Genomic DNA, 20,141 nt, shown 5'->3' with positions numbered 1-20,141 from the left:
CCTCGTGGTTATGATTATTGCTGGAACCGTCAGAGACCGACCATGTATATATTATATTACATTATATGTCTGGTATCTGCTCTACATATACCATATGTACATAATGTCTGTAAAGCGCTGTGGAATTAATGGCGCTATATAAATGAGTAAAATAAATACCGTACATGTGTGTGTATATATAACACACACACACACACACACACCCACCCCCCTTAGGTGCTCAGTTGAGCTATGGAGGCGGCCGGCCACATAGTGCAGAGATCAGCTGGAGAGGGCGGCAGACCCCACTGTTTGGGATGGGGACACAGCAGAGCACTGATATCGGCCCCCTGGTGCTGCCGTGCCTTCCCATGCAGTGAGCCTCCTCCCCCCGACCTCTTCTCTGAGATGCTGCAGTCTGCTGGGAATAGAACAGTGGAGGGAGCAGAAGACCCCCCTGTTAGTCCTACTCTTCCTCCACTGCGGTTCCCTGTGTGCTGTGCGAACCGGGCCCCTGACTAAAGGTGAGCACTCACCATTGGGATGCGCCATGCAGTAGGACAGACAGCCGGTGAGCGCTCTAATCAGTCTGATGGGGAAAGCGTTCATTGGCTAGCGTCTCTCCCTGAATGACATGCCCCTTTTTTGAACTTCTGCACGCCGCTCTCTACCCGGCTCTGGGTATTTGCATCATTACAGGAGGGAGTGAGAGGGGGCCGATGCTGCATGACACTGGGCCCCTCTCACTCCCGCCCTTAATCTTGACTGTTGCCTCATAGCGGCTGCATGCTTTGCTGCTATGGGCAGTACACCTCTACCTGCAGGGGACCCCTTCCACTTTCAGGTCCTGGCGCAGTTGCATCGGCAGTATGTCCGCCCCTGGCACAAGCATAATTCTGCTGCTGGGGCCCTTGAGCAGAGAAGACTGGGACCACTCCAGGCCCCCTTCAGCTCACCGGGCCCCATTCGCCAGTCAGGGCAGTAATGCCCTGATGGCGGCCTTGCACACCTCCGAGGGGTTTTATGTCTAGTTATGAGACATCTGTCTGCAGCAGGAGCCTCCCCCTCTGTCCTTTTAGCAAGTTTTCAAAGAATTTACCCTGCGACAACCAATCTGTATGCGTTTCATGCTCAGAGCAGCAGTTGTCGCGTTTCGAGCTGCGTTGGTTCTGCTCTACGTTTCGCAGCCTTGGTTTTCCCTGTAGGCGGAGGACACTTTAAGAGCACATTCCCCGATACACGATCGTCTACAATATAAAATATTCACTCTTGGAGCCAAAGTCATTCCAGAAGAATGAAACTTACCCAAACTAGGAAGCATTAAAACCAGATGTCCCCGGTGTGCCGGCAGAAGGAAAGCTGCTTGTATTCCATAAAACCGTACTCATTTGCACATTTTTTTTTTCTTACATTTTTTACTCCTCCAATTGAAAAGTACAAAAAATGACTACAATTTATCATTGGTCTTCATTAAAAATCCTCAACAGTTTTGTGTACACAGCTCCTGTGCAGAGCTATGTGTCCCCTGGGCACTGCTGTCACTGGAGTGAGGCGGCATTGATGTCATTAACCCCTTGTGTGTTATTTCGTGCAGTGAATCTCTTGCTTCCCTCAGAACCAATGAAGGAGCTGACGGCAGCGACGTCCAAAGCAAGTAAGAAACCGCCACAGTATATGGCTGCTCACTCCGCCTGTTGGGTTCTCATTACGCCATCTTGCCTGCTTTTCTTTAGGTGTCCTGTCTCTGCTTCATGCTCTCATTTGTTACCATCTTTTTTTATCTTTTTTTTTTTTTTTTCTTTTCCAACCATCTTAACTTATTCTTCACCTGTATTCCCTTAGTTTTTTTCTCTTACCTTTTTCTTAGTTCTTTTTCTTCTTTTTTCCTCCCTTTCATACTTTTTGCTCTCGTCGTCGTCTTCTTCTTATCCTCCTTCCGCCGCTCTCGTCGTCGTCTTCTTCTTATCCTCCTTCCGCCGCTCCTGTCGTCTTCTTCTTATCCTCCTTCCGCCGCTCCTGTCGTCGTCTTCTTATCCTCCTTCCGCCGCTCCTGTCGTCGTCTTCTTATCCTCCTTCCGCCGCTCCTGTCGTCGTCTTCTTATCCTCCTTCCGCCGCTCCTGTCGTCGTCTTCTTATCCTCCTTCCGCCGCTCCTGTCGTCGTCTTCTTATCCTCCTTCCGCCGCTCCTGTCGTCGTCTTCTTATCCTCCTTCCGCCGCTCCTGTCGTCGTCTTCTTATCCTCCTTCCGCCGCTCCTGTCGTCGTCTTCTTATCCTCCTTCCGCCGCTCCTGTCGTCGTCTTCTTATCCTCCTTCCGCCGCTCCTGTCGTCGTCTTCTTATCCTCCTTCCGCCGCTCCTGTCGTCGTCTTCTTATCCTCCTTCCGCCGCTCCTGTCGTCGTCTTCTTATCCTCCTTCCGCCGCTCCTGTCGTCGTCTTCTTATCCTCCTTCCGCCGCTCCTGTCGTCGTCTTCTTATCCTCCTTCCGCCGCTCCTGTCGTCGTCTTCTTATCCTCCTTCCGCCGCTCCTGTCGTCGTCGTCTTCTTATCCTCCTTCCGCCGCTCCTGTCGTCGTCGTCTTCTTATCCTCCTTCCGCCGCTCTCGTCGTCGTCGTCTTCTTATCCTCCTTCCGCCGCTCTCGTCGTCGTCTTCTTCTTATCCTCCTTCCGCCGCTCCTGTCGTCGTCTTATCCTCCTTCCGCCGCTCTCGTCGTCGTCGTCGTCTTCTTATCCTCCTTCCGCCGCTCTCGTCGTCGTCGTCTTCTTATCCTCCTTCCGCCGCTCTCGTCGTCGTCGTCTTCTTATCCTCCTTCCGCCGCTCTCGTCGTCGTCGTCTTCTTATCCTCCTTCCGCCGCTCTCGTCGTCGTCGTCTTCTTATCCTCCTTCCGCCGCTCTCGTCGTCGTCTTCTTATCATCCTTCCGCCGCTCTCGTCATCGTCGTCGTCTTCTTATCCTCCTTCCGCCGCTCTCGTCGTCTTCTCCCTTTCCTCATCCACATGTTCTTTCATTTTGTCCCTTTCAGACAGGCTCACAGCGAGACGGAAAAGAGACGGCGGGATAAAATGAACACGTTGATCGAGGAACTTTCCGCCATGATTCCTCAGTGCGAACCTCTGCCCCGCAAGCTGGACAAACTGACGGTGCTGAAGATGGCGGTGCAGCACCTGAAGACACTGAAGGGTGTGTGAGTCTACAGAAAGCATGTACCCGTCAGTCTGATATCCCTGCGACTTAAATATTGAGGGTCCCGCAGGGCAGTATCCAAAGTATTCACCCCCTTATAATTATTTTAAAGGGGAAGGAAACTAGTTTTTTTTTTTTTTTTTTGCTGCTTAGTTACAGAGATGTAATCTTTTTTTTTTTTTTTTCCTGATGATTAATCCATCATTTTAATTAACGAGTTGTGATGAACGTAAGAAAAGTCCGAGTGGAGTGAATACTTTTTCCACAGACACCATATGTACACTACTTGTACAGTCATGGCCAAAAGTTTTGAGAATGACACAAATATTATATTGTCACATGATCTGCTGGCCTCTGGTTTTTATGTGTGTTTGTCAGATGTTTTTATCACATACAGAAATATAATTGCAATCATATTATGAGTAACAAAAGGTTATATTGACAGTTAGAATGAGTTAATGCAGCAAGTCAATATTTGCAGTGTTGACCCTTCTTCTTCAGGACCTCAGCAATTCTCCCTGGCATGCTCTCAATCAACTTCTGGATCAAATCCTGACTGATAGCAGTCCATTCTTGCAAAATCAATGCTTTTATTTTGTCTGAATTTGAAGGTTTTTGTTTGTCCACCCGTCTCTTGATGATTGACCACAAGTTCTCAATGGGATTAAGATCTGGGGAGTTTCCAGGCCATGGTCCCAAAATCTCTATGTTTTGTTCCCTGAGCCATTTAGTTATCACCTTTGCTTTATGGCAAGGTGCTCCATCATGTTGAAAAAGGCATTGTTGATCGCCAAACTGCTCTTGGACGGTTGGGAGAAGTTGCTCTTGGAGGACATTCTGGTACCATTCTTTATTCATGGCTGTGTTTTTAGGCAAGACTGAGAGAGAGCCCATTCCCTTGGCTGAGAAGCCACCCCACACATGAATGGTTTCAGGATGCTTGACAGTTGGCATGAGACAAGACTGGTGGTAGCGCTCACCTGGTCTTCTCCGAATAAGCCATTTTCCAGATGTCCCAAACAATCGAAAAGGGGATTCATCAGAGAAAATGACTTTACCCCAGTCCTCAGCAGTCCACTCCCTGTACCTCTTGCAGAATATCATTCTGTTCATGATGTTTTTCCTGGAGAGAAGTGGCTTCTTTGCTGCCCTCCTTGAGACCAGGCCTTGCTCCAAGAGTCTCCTCCTCACAGTGCGTGCAGATGCACTCACACCTGCCTGCTGCCATTCCTGAGCAAGCTCTGCACTGCTGGTAGCCCGATCCCGCAGCTGAAACACTTTTAAGAGACGGTCCTGGCGCTTGCTGGTCTTTCTTGGGCGCCCTGGAGCCTTTTTGGCAACAAGGGAACCTCTCTCCTTGAAGTTCTTGATGATGCGATAGATTGTTGACTGAGGTGCAATCTTTCTAGCTGCGATCCTCTTCCCGGTCAGGCCATTTTTGTGCAGTGCAATGATGACTGCAAGTGTTTCTTTAGAGATAACCATGGTTAACAGAAGAGAAACAATGATGCCAAGCACCAGCCTCCTTTTAAAGTGTCCAGTGGTGTCATTCTTACTTAATCTTGACAGATTGATCTCCAGCCCTGTCCTCATCAACACCCACACCTGTGTTAATGGAGCAATCACTGAAACGATGTTAGCTGGTCCTTTTAAGGCAGGGCTGCAATGATGTTGAAATGTGTTTTGGGGGATAAAGTTCATTTTCTAGGCAAATATTGACTTTGCAAGTAATTGCTGTTAAGCTGATCACTCTTTATAACATTCTGGAGTATATGCAAATTGCCATTAGAAAAAATGAAGCAGTAGACTTTGTAAAAATTAATATTTGTGTCATTCTCAAGTTTTGGCCATGACTGTAGTACCAGGTGTTACCACCAATGTTGGTGAATACTTACCATGGACTTAAATGCAACAGCGCCCCCAATTTGTCATCTGCGATCTGTGGTTTCAGGTTCCAACAGCTCGTTTGCTGTCGAAAGCTACAAACCGTCGTTTTTGCGGCAGGAGGAACTGAAGAGGTTAATTCTGAAGGTTTGTTGCTAATTTTCTAGAATCGAGAATTTTGGGGTCAGTAGTGGATGGGCCTGTGCCGATACAGGCTCCTCGTGGGCTGTTGGACTGGCTCGCGCAGTGGGGGCATCATTGTGGGGTCTCAGACATCAGAGGAACTCCTATATGGTTGTAGGGCAATCTGCTTTATAGGGGTTGATAACTTTTGAAACCCTCTCTCCACCTCCAGGTGTGGTAATGAGATCGGCCTGATATATACTGCCTTCCCTTATTTCCAGGTGGCCGACGGTTTCCTGTTTGTGGTCGACTGCGACAGAGGGAAGATCCTGTTTGTGTCTGAATCTGTCTCCAAGACCCTGAAGTGCAACCAGGTCTGAACGCGACCCAAAAAGACAAGGGCCGCAGGCTCCCCCCTGCAGGCTTGTGTGGGAAACCCTGTAGGCCATTGTCTGGGCATTGTTCTGTGCAGGGAACATAGATTCAAGGTGGGGGGGAGAGGTGGAGGGCAGTGAGATCAAAACCCACCAACAGTGAGTGCAGCTCTGGGGTATAATACAGGATGTAACTCAGGATCAGTAATGTATGTACACAGTGACTGCACCAGCAGAATAGTGAGTGCAGCTCTGGAGTATAATACAGGATGTAACTCAGGATCAGTAATGTATGTACACAGTGACTGCACCAGCAGAATAGTGAGTGCAGCTCTGGGGTATAATACAGGATGTAACTCAGGAGCAGTTATGTAATGTATGTACGCAGTGACTGCTCCAGCAGAATAGTGAGTGCATCTCTGGAGTATAATACAGGATGTAACTCAGGATCAGTAATGTAATGTATGTACACAGTGACTGCACCAGCAGAATAGTGAGTGCAGCTCTGGAGTATAATACAGGATGTAACTCAGGATCAGTAATGTAATGTATGTACACAGTGACTGCACCAGCAGAATAGTGAGTGCAGCTCTGGAGTATAATACAGGATGTAACTCAGGATCAGTAATAATAATAATAATAATCTTTATTTATATAGCGCCAACATATTCCGCAGCGCTTTACAGTTGAACAGTTTCAAACACAACAGTCATAAGTAACAACGTTAACAATACAATAATTAAAGTGAAATAAGACGACCCTGCTCGTGGAGCTTACAATCTACAATGAGGTGGGGGGGATACAAAGCACAGGTTTGTATTTACAATGATGTATTTACAATGACGGTCCAGCCATCTTCAGGGGGTGGGGGTTAGATGGAGATAGTGAATGGGCTACACACACACAAACATGACTTTGATTACTGAATGTGATAGGCCGCTCTGAACAAATGTGTTTTGAGCGAGCGCCTAAAACTATGCAAATTGTGGATGGTCCTAATATTTTGGGGTAGAGCATTCCAGAGGATTGGCGCAGCACGGGAGAAGTCTTGGAGTCGGGAGTGGGAGGTACGGATTAGGGCAGAGGTTAGTTGAAAGTCATTTGCAGAGCGCAGCGGTCGGTTAGGCCGATAGACAGAAATGAGGGAGGAGATGTAAGGGGGTGCCGCACTGTGGAGAGCTTTGTGGGTGAGAACAAGTACTTTGAATTGTACCCTGTAATGAATTGGCAGCCAGTGTAACGACTGGCGAAGAGCGGACGCGTCTGAGAAACGATTAGCCAGATGGACAACCCTGGCTGCTGCATTAAGGATAGACTGGAGAGGGGAGAGTCGAGTGAGAGGGAGGCCAATTAATAGAGCATTACAGTAGTCTAGGCGGGAGTGGATCAGGGCGACAGTGAGAGTTTTTGTTGTTTCCATGGTGAGAAAAGGGCGGATTCTAGAGATGTTCTTTAGGTGTAAGCGGCATGAGCGGGCAAGAGATTGTATATGGGAGGTGAAGGAGAGATCGGAGTCGAACATAACACCCTGACAGCGCACCTGCTGTCGGGGTGTTATTATGGTGCCACCCACAGAGAGGGAAATGTCAGATTTAGGGAGGTTAGTAGATGGTGGGAGCAGAAGAAGTTCAGTTTTGGAGAGGTTGAGTTTCAGATAGAGAGCAGACATGATGTTGGAGACTGCAGACAGACAGTCACTGGCGTTCTGTAGTACAGCGGGGGTAAGGTCGGGGGATGATGTGTACAGTTGTGTATCATCAGCATAAAGATGGTACTGAAAGCCAAATCTGCTGATGGTCTGTCCAATTGGGGTTGTATAGAGAGAGAAGAGAAGGGGGCCAAGGACTGAGCCCTGAGGTACCCCAACAGTGAGAGGAAGAGGAGATGAAGTGGAGCCAGAAAACAGAACACTGAAGGAGCGGTCGGAAAGATAGGAGGAGAACCAGGAAAGAGCAGTGTCCTTAATGCCTAGTGACTGGAGCCTAGAGAGTAGGAGAGGATGGTCAACAGTGTCGAAAGCTGCAGAAAGGTCGAGAAGAATGAGCAGAGAGTGGTCACCATTACGTTTTGCTGTCAGAAGGTCATTGGTCACTTTGATGAGTGCAGTTTCTGTCGAATGTAGGGGGCGGAAACCGGACTGTGAAGGGTCTAGGAGGGAGTGAGTGGAGAGGTAACGGGTAAGGCGTGAGTATATCAGGCGCTCCAAGAGTTTAGAGATGAAGGGGAGATTGGAGACTGGTCTGTAGTTGTTTGTGCAGGATGGGTCAAGGGTGGGTTTCTTTAGTAATGGAGTAATGATAGAGTGTTTGAAGGAGGAGGGGAAAATGCCAGAGGAGAGGGAGAGATTAAAGATTGTAGTTAGGTGAGTTGTGACGACTGGGGAGAGAGACTGGAGGAGATGTGAGGGAATGGGGTCGGTAGTGCATGTAGTTGGACGAGAAGAAGAGAGGAGTCTGGAGACTTCTTCTTCAGTGATGGGAGCAAATGTGGAGAGTGAGCCAGGGGAAATGCAGGGAGGGATGGGAGTCACTGAACTTGGTGATTGGGAGCGGATTTCCTGACGGATATTGTCTATTTTCTCTATAAAGTGGGAGGCCAGGTCATCAGCACAAATGTCTGTGATAGGGGCTTGTGCTTTTGGCCTGAGGAGGGAGTGAAAGGTGTCAAAAAGTTTCTTGGGGTTGTTGGATAGTGAGGAGATCAGGGTGGTGAAGTAGGTCTGTTTGGCGAGGTGAAGGGCAGAGTTATATGTCCTTAACATAAATTTGAAGTGGATGAAGTCTTCTGGTGTGTGTGTTTTCCTCCATAAGCGTTCAGCACACCTAGAGCATCGCTGGAGAAATCGGGTTTGCGATGTGAGCCAGGGCTGTTTCACTCTGTGTTTGGAGGTTCTGAGGGTGAGGGGAGCTACTTGGTCAAGGGTGCTTCTAAGAGTGTCATTGAAGTGATGTACAGCCAGATCAGGACAGGACAAAGAAGAGATTGGGGACAATGATGAGTGTAGGGAGTCTGAAAGTGTATGAGGGTTAATGGCTTGTAGATTTCTGACTGAATGGTAGGTAGGAGGGTGCTGGGGTGAGCGAGGATTTGTGAGTGTAAAGGAGAGAATGTTGTGGTCAGAGAGGGGAAGCGGTGAGTTATCTAGGTAGGAGATTGAGCAGAGCCGGGCGAAAACCAGGTCCAGGGTGTTACCGTCTTTGTGTGTTTCAGAGGTTTAGAGCTGAGAGAGGCCTAGAGAAGTGGTTAGTGATAGAAGCTGGGATGCAGATGTGGAAGTGGGGCTGTTAATGGGGATGTTGAAGTCTCCCAGGATAAGGGTTGGTAGTTCTGAGGACATGAAGTGCGGCAGCCAGGCAGAGAAATGGTCCAGGAAGTGGGTGGGTGAGCCTGGGGGCCGGTATATGACCGCTACTCTGAGGGAGAGGGGACGAAAGAGCCTGATGGTGTGGACTTCAAAAGAAGGGAATGAGAGTGATGGAACTGAGGGGATGACCTGGAAAGTGCATTGTGGGGACAGGAGTATGCCGACTCCACCACCAGGTCTATTTGTCGGTCTCGGGGAATGGGAGAATTGTAAGCCACCATGGGAAATGGCAGCAGGAGAGACAGTGTCAGAATCCTGAATCCAGGTTTCGGTGAGGGCCAACAAATTCAGAGAGTTTTTCAGAAAGTAATTGTGTAGGAAAGGAAGCTTGTTGCATACAGACCGTGGATTCCAAAGGGCACAATTGAAAGAAGGAGATGAAGGAGTGCAAGTAATATTAATAAGATTATTATGGTTTCGATGTGAGGTAGGGTAGGGGTTGAGGTTGGGGGATGGTGGACCGGGGTTGGGGGGAGATGTCCCCTGAAATCAGTAGGAGCAGGAAGATAAAGAGCAAGTAGTTTTTGGAATTGTATGAAGATTTTATGTGCAGTGTTTGGGCAAGATGGGCTGAGGCTTTTTAAGAAGGTGAGAAGTGCATGGGAGCTGTACATGGGAGAAGGAAAGAGAGAGGAGCTGATGTATATGAGTCGTGATGGAGGGGGGATTGGTCGGTGAAAGTGGATTGCAAGAGAACATAGGAGGATAGGAATAAAGCACATGGTTAAAAGGGACAGCAGAGTGAGGGTTACCTGACTCCTGTCCTGACTAACTGCCATGTAATAACTGCTGTATCCCGACGCTTATCTTCGTGACGCTTTGCTTCTGTGATGCGTGCACCCCCACATGCGTGCACCCCTATGGATGGTTCTAAATTTATAGTCCAGACTGCAGGGTCTGAAGAGATGGATTGTGGGAACTGGTTGAGGATAATTTGGCAGCTGGGGTCAGCACACCAGGGTTTTTTTTTTTTTTTTTTTTTTGGGATGATCAAAGACATTCAGCCTGGCAACATCTATTTTAACACCTCCACCAGATAAGATCTACACTGATCCCAGTCATGGAAATGCAACAGTGAGTTTTAAGTACAATGCACCAAATGATTTATAACAAAGAATTAGCAGACACATTAAACTATGTTTCTAGATGGTAAAGCAGCAGATGACAGCAGACAGCAAGCAGAGGGAATTTTTACCATTAGAGTCTATTGCAGCAGATGAGACAGCAATCAGAGGTGGGAAGTTGTACCATTTGAATATGTTGCAGAAGACAGCAAGCAGAGGGAATTTTTGTACACAGTGACTGCACCAGCAGAATAGTGAGTGCAGCTCTGGGGTATAATACAGGATGTAACTCTGGATCAGTATTGTATGTACACAGTGACTGCACCAGCAGAATAGTGAGCGCAGCTCTGGGGTATAATACAGGATGTAACTCTGGATCAGTAATGTATGTACACAGTGACTGCACCAGCAGAATAGTGAGTGCAGCTCTGGGGTATAATACAGGATGTAACTCAGGATCAGTAATGTATGTACACAGTGACTGCACCAGCAGAATAGTGAGTGCAGCTCTGGAGTATAATACAGGATGTAACTCAGGATCAGTAATGTAATGTATGTACACAGTGACTGCACCAGCAGAATAGCGAGTGCAGCTCTGGGGTATAATACAGGATGTAACTCTGGATCAGTATTGTATGTACACAGTGACTGCACCAGCAGAATAGTGAGCGCAGCTCTGGGGTATAATACAGGATGTAACTCTGGATCAGTAATGTATGTACACAGTGACTGCACCAGCAGAATAGTGAGTGCAGCTCTGGGGTATAATACAGGATGTAACTCTGGATCAGTAATGTATGTACACAGTGACTGCACCAGCAGAATAGTGAGTGCAGCTCTGGAGGTCACACACCGGCAGGCTCCTTATCTTGCTCCTGGTTCCTCTTTCAGGCTGATCTTGTAGGAAAGAGTCTGTTTGACTATCTACATCCCAAAGATGTTGCCAAAGTGAAGGAGCAGCTCGCTTCCCCTGACATCACCCTGAGGGAGAAGCTCATCGATGCCAAAAGTAAGAAAGCGCTGTCCTCCTCCTGCGCCGTTTTCCTTCCCACCTCTTGTTGCAGACCTTCAGCTGTGAACCTTCTGCTCGGATCCAGCGTCTGCTCTGTCACTTGCTCCGTACCTGTGTGTGAAGATTGAAGTTATCTCCACGTCGGGTCTCCTCTGATTCCACAATCTCTGCTTGCAGTCAGTGAATGGCGATATCCGCGCTGGTGAGGGCCGTCGGCTCAGAGTCCATAATGGGGAGACGGGAGACTGGATCCGTCACCGGCGTTACCACCACTCCAGCAAGCAGAGATCCTGGAAATGGGGCCGATGGGAAACACAGAGGGGCTAGAAAGCTGCAGGGCATAGAGAGCGTGTCCGGCGTTCTGGCCTGTGTGAGGGTAGTGACGAGCCCCCCGTCCTCAGTCACACGCCGATTCTGTGACCCTTCCTCCATATTTCTCTATCACTCTGTTCCTTACTGGTCCCGATCAGATCTGACCGTCTCCTTCTCCTGTTTGGAAAGCTGGGTTGCAGGTGCGCAGTCACGTCCCCCCTGGCTGCTCCCGCATGCACTGGGGCTCCAGGCGCTCGTTCTTCTGCCGGATGAAGGTCGGCCGAGACTTAAGCAAGGAGGGAAACAACTTCTTACCCGGAGCAAAGAAGAAAGGTGATTGTCTCCTGTCCACCGCACTGACTGCTCTACACCACCGCTGTCTGCCACCAGAGGGCGCTGCACTGACTGCATTACACCACCGCTGTCTGCCACTAGAGGGCGCTGCACTGACTGCATTACACCACCGCTGTCTGCCACTAGAGGGCGCTGCACTGACTACTACACCACCGCTGTCTGCCACCAGAGGGCGCTGCACTGACGACACTACACCACCGCTGTCTGCCACCAGAGGGCGCTGCACTGACGACACTACACCACCGCTGTCTGCCACCAGAGGGCGCTGCACTGACGACACTACACCGCCACTGACGACACTACACCGCCGCTGTCTGCCACCAGAGGGCGCTGCACTGACGACACTACACCGCCGCTGTCTGCCACCAGAGGGCGCTGCACTGACGACACTACACCGCCGCTGTCTGCCACCAGAGGGCGCTGCACTGACGACACTACACCGCCGCTGTCTGCCACCAGAGGGCGCTGCACTGACGACACTACACCGCCGCTGTCTGCCACCAGAGGGCGCTGCACTGACGACACTACGCCGCCGCTGTCTGCCACCAGAGGGCGCTGCACTGACGACACTACGCCGCCGCTGTCTGCCACCAGAGGGCGCTGCACTGACGACACTACACCGCCGCTGTCTGCCACCAGAGGGCGCTGCACTGACTACGTTACACCGCCGCTGTCTGCCACCAGAGGGCGCTGCACTGACTACGTTACACCGCCGCTGTCTGCCACCAGAGGGCGCTGCACTGACTACGTTACACCGCCGCTGTCTGCCACCAGAGGGCGCTGCACTGACTGCGTTACACCGCCGCTGTCTGCCACCAGAGGGCGCTTAATGCTGCCGTATTTTTCTCATTTGGACCTTCTGTTCTCACAGAACACCGGCGATACTGCACCATCCATTGCACTGGGTACCTGAAGACCTGCCATTCCAGCGAAGTAGGGGTTAAAGAGGACTGCGAGGAGGACAAAGAGTCGTACAACTTCCGGTGCCTCGTGGCCATCGGTCGGCTACATCCGTACATCGTGCCGCACAGCACGGCGGAAATCAGAGTGAAACCCGCAGAGTTCATCACCCGCTATACCATGGATGGTAAATTTGTGTATGTAGATCAACGGTAAGAAGAAACTTCATGGATTGAAGCTCCGCCTACTGAGGGGGGGGGTGACATGGGGAGGGGGTCAAAATCTTTTTTTTTTTTTTTTTTTTTTTAAATCAAGTTTTTGTAAATGTTGCATTTTGCTGCTTATTTATGCATCGAAATACAATATTCTCTTCCCTCCAGAGCTACAGCCATTTTAGGTTATCTTCCACAGGAGCTTCTGGGAACTTCCTGCTACGAGCACTTCCATCCGGACGACCACGGTCATCTCACCGAACAACATAAAACCGGTGCGTAACTTTTTTTTTTTTTTTTTTTTTACAACACATTTCATTCCTTTCAATTTTTTTTTTTTTTTTTTTCTTTCCTGGAGCTGATTTGCATTAAACCTTCTGATCCCTCCCATGCTGCTCCAGATTCTACTAACCCCGCCCACGAGGATCTGGCTCATTCTGTCTCGTCCCATTCTCATCGCACCCATGTCAATCTACTCTACACTTTCCGGAAATGATGACCCTACCTAAATAAATGTTTTGGATTTTCCTTGCATTTCTCTCCCCGCCCATGCTGTTTATCTACTGGCCCCGCCCACGAGGATCTCTCTATTTATTTATTTTTTTTTTTATATATCACCAGTTTTGCAAAGCAAAGAAAAAATCCTGACCAATCCTTACAAGTTCAAGGCCAAAGACGGGTCCTTCATCATTTTACAAAGCCAGTGGTTCAGCTTCATCAACCCTTGGACCAAAGACATTGAATACATCGTGTCCATCAACAACGTCGTGTCGTAAGTGTTTTTTATAGACCAGGAGCTAAACGAAATAATCACTTTTATATACAGGACCCTCGTTAACATTCTGAAGTTTTTAGTCCCGTTCCTTGCGGGCTCTTTACTATAAGGCTGGAGTTCTCCTTTAATTTATTTAAAGGGCCAGCGACACAATATAATTTTTTTTTTTTTTTTTTTTTTTTATTACATATTTTTCTTGGCTACAGAGGTCGTGGATCGTCGCTGGAGACGGCATCCCTCCCCGGTAGCTCCCATTCTTCAGAAGGTAGGAGACCCCTGTGTACTTTCTCCTGGACCGTGAGACGTGGCAGCTCGGGGGTTACGAAGTCTTCTTTGTTCCCTGCAGATGGTTCCAAGCGTTCCTTCCTCAACGTGCCAGGGATGTCCAGCGGGACGCTGCTCGGGGCCGCGAACATCGGCAGGGAGATCGCAAAGCAAATCGTGGAACTGCAGAGGTGGGACTTGCATGACGACCTCTCGCTCCCCGTATAGTTACAGTGAGGAACTGCAGGGTCAGGAGAAGAACTCTGATCATCTCCTCTCATCCGCAGGTTACATTCCCCACCGTTCAATGGTGACACAAGCCCCAGCGAACTCCTGAAGAAGTCGCCCTCAGCCCTGCCACCATGTGAGGTGCGGACTCACTTTTTTTGCTTTTTTAATTTGTCACCCCCGCCCCCCAGCCTCTGCAGCACAGAGGATTTCAGAAGAGCTCAGGGGAAGGGAGTCTCCAGAAGCACAGAGGATTTCAGAAGAGTTTGGGGGAAGGGGGTCTCCAGCAGCACAGAGGATTTCAGAAGAGCTTGGGGGAAGGGTGTCTCCAGCAGCACAGAGGATTTCAGAAGAGCTTGGGGGAAGGGTGTCTCCAGCAGCACAGGTGATTTCAGAAGAGCTTGGGGGAAGGGGGTTCCAGCAGCACAGAAGAGCTTGGGGGAAGGGAGTCTCCAGAAGCACAGAGGATTTCAGAAGAGCTTGGGGGAAGGGGGTTCCAGCAGCACAGAAGAGCTTGGGGGAAGGGAGTCTCCAGAAGCACAGAGGATTTCAGAAGAGCTCAGGGGAAGGGGGTTCCAGCAGCACAGAAGAGCTTGGGGGAAGGGAGTCTCCAGAAGCACAGAGGATTTCAGAAGAGCTTGGGGGAAGGGGGTCTCCAGAAGCACAGAGGATTTCAGAAGAGCTTGGGGGAAGGGTGTCTCCAGAAGCACAGGATTTCAGAAGAGCTTGGGGGAAGGGTGTCTCCAGAAGCACAGGATTTCAGAAGAGCTTGGGGGAAGGGGGGTCTCCTGCAGCACAGGGGATTTCAGAATCGTTTGGGGGAAGAGGTCTCCAGCAGCACAGAGGATTTCAGAAGAGCTTGGGGGAAGGGGGTCCCCAGCAGCACAGAGGATTTCAGGAGATCAGTGTATTCTAGGTGTGGGCTCAGTACATATATACTGATACATAACACTGTGTCATCGGAGGTTGTCCTTTGTTCTCCGCAGGTGCAGAAGGAGGAGCTGGTTCATCTGTCTCCCTCAGAAATTGAGAAGTTAGACTCCTCTTCTCACAGCGACAACCTGCCTTCATTCCCGCTTCCCGACAACCTGCTAAGTAAGACGACCCCCAATAACATTCCTAGGCCCACCCCCGAGGTTCTGGACTTTCTAGATTTGGCCATTTAGGAGCCTGGAAAAGCTGAGTGTTTCCTCTGTCGCTGACGTCACGGAGAAAACGAAAAAGCAAAAATGGAAATTCATTGGCTAGGGAGACTAGCCGGGGGGGGAGGGGGCGCGGTACTTGTTAGCAGAGCATTATGGTAAAATATGCAAATTAGCTCTTAATGGACTAGCACTCGCCGGTTGGTGACCTTTTCGGTTCCCCCCAGGTGATGGATCGCCATTCGATTTTGAGGACGATGAAGCCGCCCTAATGAACTTTCTAGAGGCGGACGGCAGTCTGGGAGAAGCCGGAGATTTACACGACTTACACTGGACGATCTAGCGGGACGGCGCCGCCGCCAGCAACGAGACGCACAACTGCCTGTACTGTAGCGACCGGGCTCACGGCCAGACTGATGGGGGGTTTTGTATATTTTGTTTTTTGTTACCATGCACATCAAAGCATTTCTTACCTGACTCCACTCTTGGTAGCGCAGGATTGCGGGAGGGGGGAGATCGGGCGGGAGCGAGAGAGCGCAACCAGAGTGAGAGGTTTTCATACTTGTTAATAAATTCTAAATTGTATAAAATGTTGGATTGTGTGTGATCAGAAGCCCAAGGGATCGGTGTGTGGGGTTTTGGGCTCAGGGGCCTTGGCAAATATTGCACGCCTGGTGTGTTGGGAGTGGGAAAAGTAAGCAAGCGAGAGGATGTGAGAGACTGTGAATAAGGTGTTCCCAGAATACAACAGGTCCTGTGGGGGGGCTCCTGGTATAGTGCTGGTCACGTAGAGTGCCCTCGATGGGGAATGGGTCCTGTGGGCTGTACTCAGAAGGTGGCGGTCCTCTGGGGTGGTGCTGGAATAGCACAGGTCCTGTGGGGCACTCTTGGTATGCGGTGGGTCCTGTGAGGGGCTTCTCGATATGGGGCTTTGGTCCTGGGGGGGGGGGGGGCGCTCTCGATATGGGGCTTGGTCCTGGGGGGGGGGCGCTCTCGTTATGGGGCTTGGTCCGGGAGGGGGCGCTCTCGTTATGGGGCTTGGTCCTGGGGGGGCGCTCTCGATTTGGGGCTTGGTCCTGGGGGGGGGCGCTCTCGATATGGGGCTTGGTCCTGGGGGGGGGGCGCTCTCGATTTGGGGCTTGGTCCTGGGGGGGGCGCTCTCGATATGGGGCTTGGTCCTGGGGGGGGGGTCGCTCTCGATATGGGGCTTGGTCCTGGGGGGGGGGTCGCTCTCGATATGGGGCTTGGTCCTGGGGGGGGGGGGCGCTCTCGATATGGGGCTTGGTCCTGGGGGGGGGGGGCGCTCTCGATATGGGGCTTGGTCCTGGGGGGGGGGCGCTCTCGATATGGGGCTTGGTCCTGGGGGGGGGCGCTCCCGGTGCGGGGTGGGTGTAGCGGGGCATTTCTGGTGAATTGAACCTTAAAACAGTATCGAAGGAAGGATATCTGGATACGGGGTAATGGGCGCCTGAGCCACATTGATTTGTGGGGTTGGGCTGAAAGCGGCCGTCAGAAGAGCGATTGCAGATGTATGAACACGTAGCACATTGCATGGAGCAGTGGGAAAAGGATTTAATGTAACAGCGATCACTGCGCACTTGGGTATACAATACACTAGGTGTAGACACGTATATGGGAAACCTCCGCCCTCATTACTGCTTTCATGTTCTGGAGCTATTTTCCCTTTTTTTTTTTTTTTTTTTTGTGAGCCTGCAATCTGAAAACCTTCGCTTCCACCAGCAGGTGGCGCTCTCTGTCCAGAGTGCAGCTCGTTATGAGCCTTATAATGATCGGCGCTCGGGATTTTCCTGCGCTCTGCATTGTTAGTTACTCTATAGCTGTGAGAGCTGCAGACGCTTAGGATTGGTCAGTTTCCCATCCGGCACGGCTGTCATACCAGGTGACACCAGAGTCCGGATGATCATTTTTGGGGGGACGGAGGGGGGTCACCACAGCCGGGTGTTTAAAGTTGACGTCCAGTAAAAGATAAACCGACAATTGCAACTTGTGCGATATTTCCTTATTAAACAGGGCCACGCTTTTTCATAAATCCCGCCCCTTTTCCTCTAAATTTAGTGGGACTGTATTTGAAAATTTGGGACAGTCCGATAAATTCGGGATAATTGGATTCTATGCACATGAGAGCAGGAACAACAGTCTTGGGAGACCCAGAGAAGAGGCTATAGAAGGTGGGATGGACCACCCACCTGAAGATCCCCAGCCAATAGGAGATAACCTACTGAAAGCCACGCCCCTGAGGAGCTTCCGCAGGAGGAAACACAGGAAGTTGGCCCTGAAGAGACGAATGAGGAGACTGCTGCCGCTTCTGATGATAAAAGAACATGTATCTGGTGGGTAGAGTAATCAGAGGGGGGGAAAAAAACGTGATCCCGCCCCTATGGTACGAGGCCTCTCCTCCTTCTGATACCACCACTTTCAAAAAGTTTCAAAAATTTTTAAAATTTCCTGTTTTTTGAATTGTTTGCCTCTGTTGACCCTTTAGGGTCTTGTGGATACAAACTTTCCGCCTCTCCCAGAACATCCAAAAAAAAGAGGGGACCTGGCTCCAGGGCCCCCAGAAGCATGGGAAAATCTGGGTGCCACCAAAACCTCCTGAAAATTAACCCTTTCCAAACATTTCTCATGTTTGACTACAAATGAGGAGTCTGGGGAAACTGGGCGACACACGGGTCATCTTATTATCAAGTCTTTGTATCTGAGGCCGGCGCGGCTCACCTCTGGGATAGATCGGGTGTGGTCCTCCGCCCCTCCCTGCTCTCACCCCGGGGTGTTTTACTTAGTTAAAACTTCTGTCTGTCAACAAACAATTGACCTCAGCACAATGGAAACCTGACACGGTGTCTTCTGCAGCGAGCGAGATGGCGATTTTTCTTAATCATGTCTGCGCCGATCCGTGTGAGAACACGCCATCCGCCCAGATAACAACCTTTTGTCTCAGGGATGTGATACTGAGGAATTAATCACGGTCTGTCTTTTCCACCCAACAAACTTCAAGTGTATGATGGAAATAGAAGAAATGTGTACAGATTATTTTAAACTTCTATCTCTGTACGGGGAGCTCCCCCTAGTGGTGGCTGCAGACAGGGTCTCGTCATGCATCTCTGTGTATGGGGAGCTCCCCCTAGTGGTGGCTGCAGACAGGGTCTCGTCATGCATCTCTGTGTACCGGGAGCACCCCCCTAGTGGTGGCTGCAGACAGGGTCTCATCATACATCTCTGTGTACCGGGAGCTCCCCCCTAGTGGTGGCTGCAGACAGGGTCTCATCATGCATCGGTGTACCCGGAGCTCCCCCTAGTGGTGGCTGCAGACAGGATCTCATCATGCATCTCTGTATACCGGGAGCTCCCCCTAGTGGTGGCTGCAGACAGGGTCTCATCTTATAATTACTATTTCCCTTCTGTTGAGACATGGGGGTGGTTGTGTCAGCCGAAACCGCATAAACCAGGGATCATCCCACCGAACGCCCTCTATCCTTTTATCGTGGGTGTATCACTACTCAGACAACACAGGGTAGGGATAAAACAGTGGGCAATGCTTTAATTAAAGAACTACAAAACAGCTGGCACGTACAACAGTTCCATCAAAATACCCCAAGATGGTGCACATTAGAGTCTCGCCCTTCCGCAGACTCGCCAGGATAAGAGCAGCTGTTACTTCTGAGCTTCCAGTGTTGTCTTCCTCACCTGTGGCACGTACTGAGAGAAGTAAACACAAGTGTTATGATTGGGTCACCGAGGAGGATGGCAGGCCCAGGCTAAGCCACAGAAAACCAGAGAGGTTGGTAACTAAGCGGATTGCAGACCACTGATTCTATCCACACAACTAGCAGTAGCCGTGGAGCGTGCCTACGGTGGTCCTAGACGCCTCGTCACAGCCGGAGCGATAACTAAGCCTAAAGCAAGAAAGGGGAAATCTAAACTGCCCCGGAGCAGACCCCAAAGGAATAGACAGCCCCCAAACATATATTCTCCAAACATATTCATGGTGCCAGGTGACTAGATGGTCCCAATCTGGGTTTCACAAACGTATCCATGGTTCAGCGATGATCAATGGAGCAGATCTGTATTCTTCCAGTGGTGGCTGAAGTCACCTAACTAGGCTCCTGTAGCATAATAAATCTGTGTCCCTCGTGATGGAATCATGATGTATTTGGCTGCGGTCCTGTCTCTTGTCATTTGGGTGTCTTGGCAGAATCTCTGGCTGTCTCAGTCTCTGTATAGAGGCATGTAACCTCTTTTTGTAATTAACTAGTGTCCCTTCATCCAGTATTTACATAAAGGGTTAGAATGGAGATGAGATCAAGTGGTATTACTTGATTATTTAATCTATTTACATAGTTTTTTTTTCCTCCTCTGTTTTCAAAGTCAACAAACTATCTGGCCTAGACAATGCATAATTAGCATATCAGTAAACATCACTAATCAAGAATAAGAGCACAATATGCTATGTCAAGTGTCAACTTACAAGTCAATATTACAGGCTGACACAAGCAAAAGTCTTGTGTTTTCTTGACCAACCAGAAAAAAACACGTAAATTCAAAAGTCAACATATAGATAACAGTCTGTTCTTTCTAGCTTGCTAAACATAGATACAATGCTGTGTCCTGACACCTCCCCTTTATTACAGGAAAGCAGACGTATCCTATTTACAGTTACATATTATAGAGCAGGAGGAGCTGAGTAGATTGATGACAATGATTCATTGTAGCTCATGATGTATTCACTTTAACCCCTGGTTTCTATTCTTCAGAGTAAAGTGGGCGGAGCACAGTAACTGCCGCCCACTGGACTCTTAATCAGAGAGAGATTAAAATGATTAAATTACAAGTAGTTCTCCATCTTTCCTCACAAATCGATATATCAATCTTCTCCGCTCCTCCTTCTCTATAACCTGCTGCCGGCCGATATTGCTGCGTTCGCACTGCAAGAGGTTTCCCTCTAATAAACTTT

General features: G+C 49.7%; 1 protein-coding gene across 3 annotated transcripts in view; it reads left to right on the top strand.

Annotated features, from left to right (window-relative positions):
* The window catches only part of BMAL2 (basic helix-loop-helix ARNT like 2), a 28,959-nt gene extending 13,200 nt beyond the window's left edge, over window positions 1-15,759 (top strand). For 2 of the 3 annotated variants that reach the window (XM_073567378.1, XM_073567380.1), the window contains 14 exons: window positions 1,574-1,633; window positions 3,001-3,158; window positions 5,113-5,192; window positions 5,450-5,542; window positions 10,862-10,979; window positions 11,484-11,627; window positions 12,520-12,760; window positions 12,929-13,035; window positions 13,382-13,532; window positions 13,742-13,800; window positions 13,882-13,990; window positions 14,087-14,168; window positions 15,014-15,122; window positions 15,397-15,759. In XM_073567378.1, coding sequence (XP_073423479.1) covers window positions 1,574-1,633; window positions 3,001-3,158; window positions 5,113-5,192; window positions 5,450-5,542; window positions 10,862-10,979; window positions 11,484-11,627; window positions 12,520-12,760; window positions 12,929-13,035; window positions 13,382-13,532; window positions 13,742-13,800; window positions 13,882-13,990; window positions 14,087-14,168; window positions 15,014-15,122; window positions 15,397-15,512 — 1,627 coding nt within the window. In that variant the 3' untranslated portion in view covers window positions 15,513-15,759. The remainder of the gene's footprint in view (window positions 1-1,573; window positions 1,634-3,000; window positions 3,159-5,112; window positions 5,193-5,449; window positions 5,543-10,861; window positions 10,980-11,483; window positions 11,628-12,519; window positions 12,761-12,928; window positions 13,036-13,381; window positions 13,533-13,741; window positions 13,801-13,881; window positions 13,991-14,086; window positions 14,169-15,013; window positions 15,123-15,396) is intronic. The other variant, XM_073567379.1, reaches the window with a different exon arrangement.
* The last annotated feature ends 4,382 nt before the right edge of the window (window positions 15,760-20,141 follow it).

The sequence above is a fragment of the Dendrobates tinctorius genome, unplaced genomic scaffold, assembly GCF_039654945.1.
Source record: "Dendrobates tinctorius isolate UK_male_01 unplaced genomic scaffold, ASM3965494v1 ptg000020l, whole genome shotgun sequence".
Classification (NCBI taxonomy): Eukaryota; Metazoa; Chordata; class Amphibia; order Anura; family Dendrobatidae; genus Dendrobates; species Dendrobates tinctorius.
The sequence above is the reverse complement of the archived record's forward strand: the minus strand, read 5'-3'. Positions and strand labels throughout refer to the sequence as shown.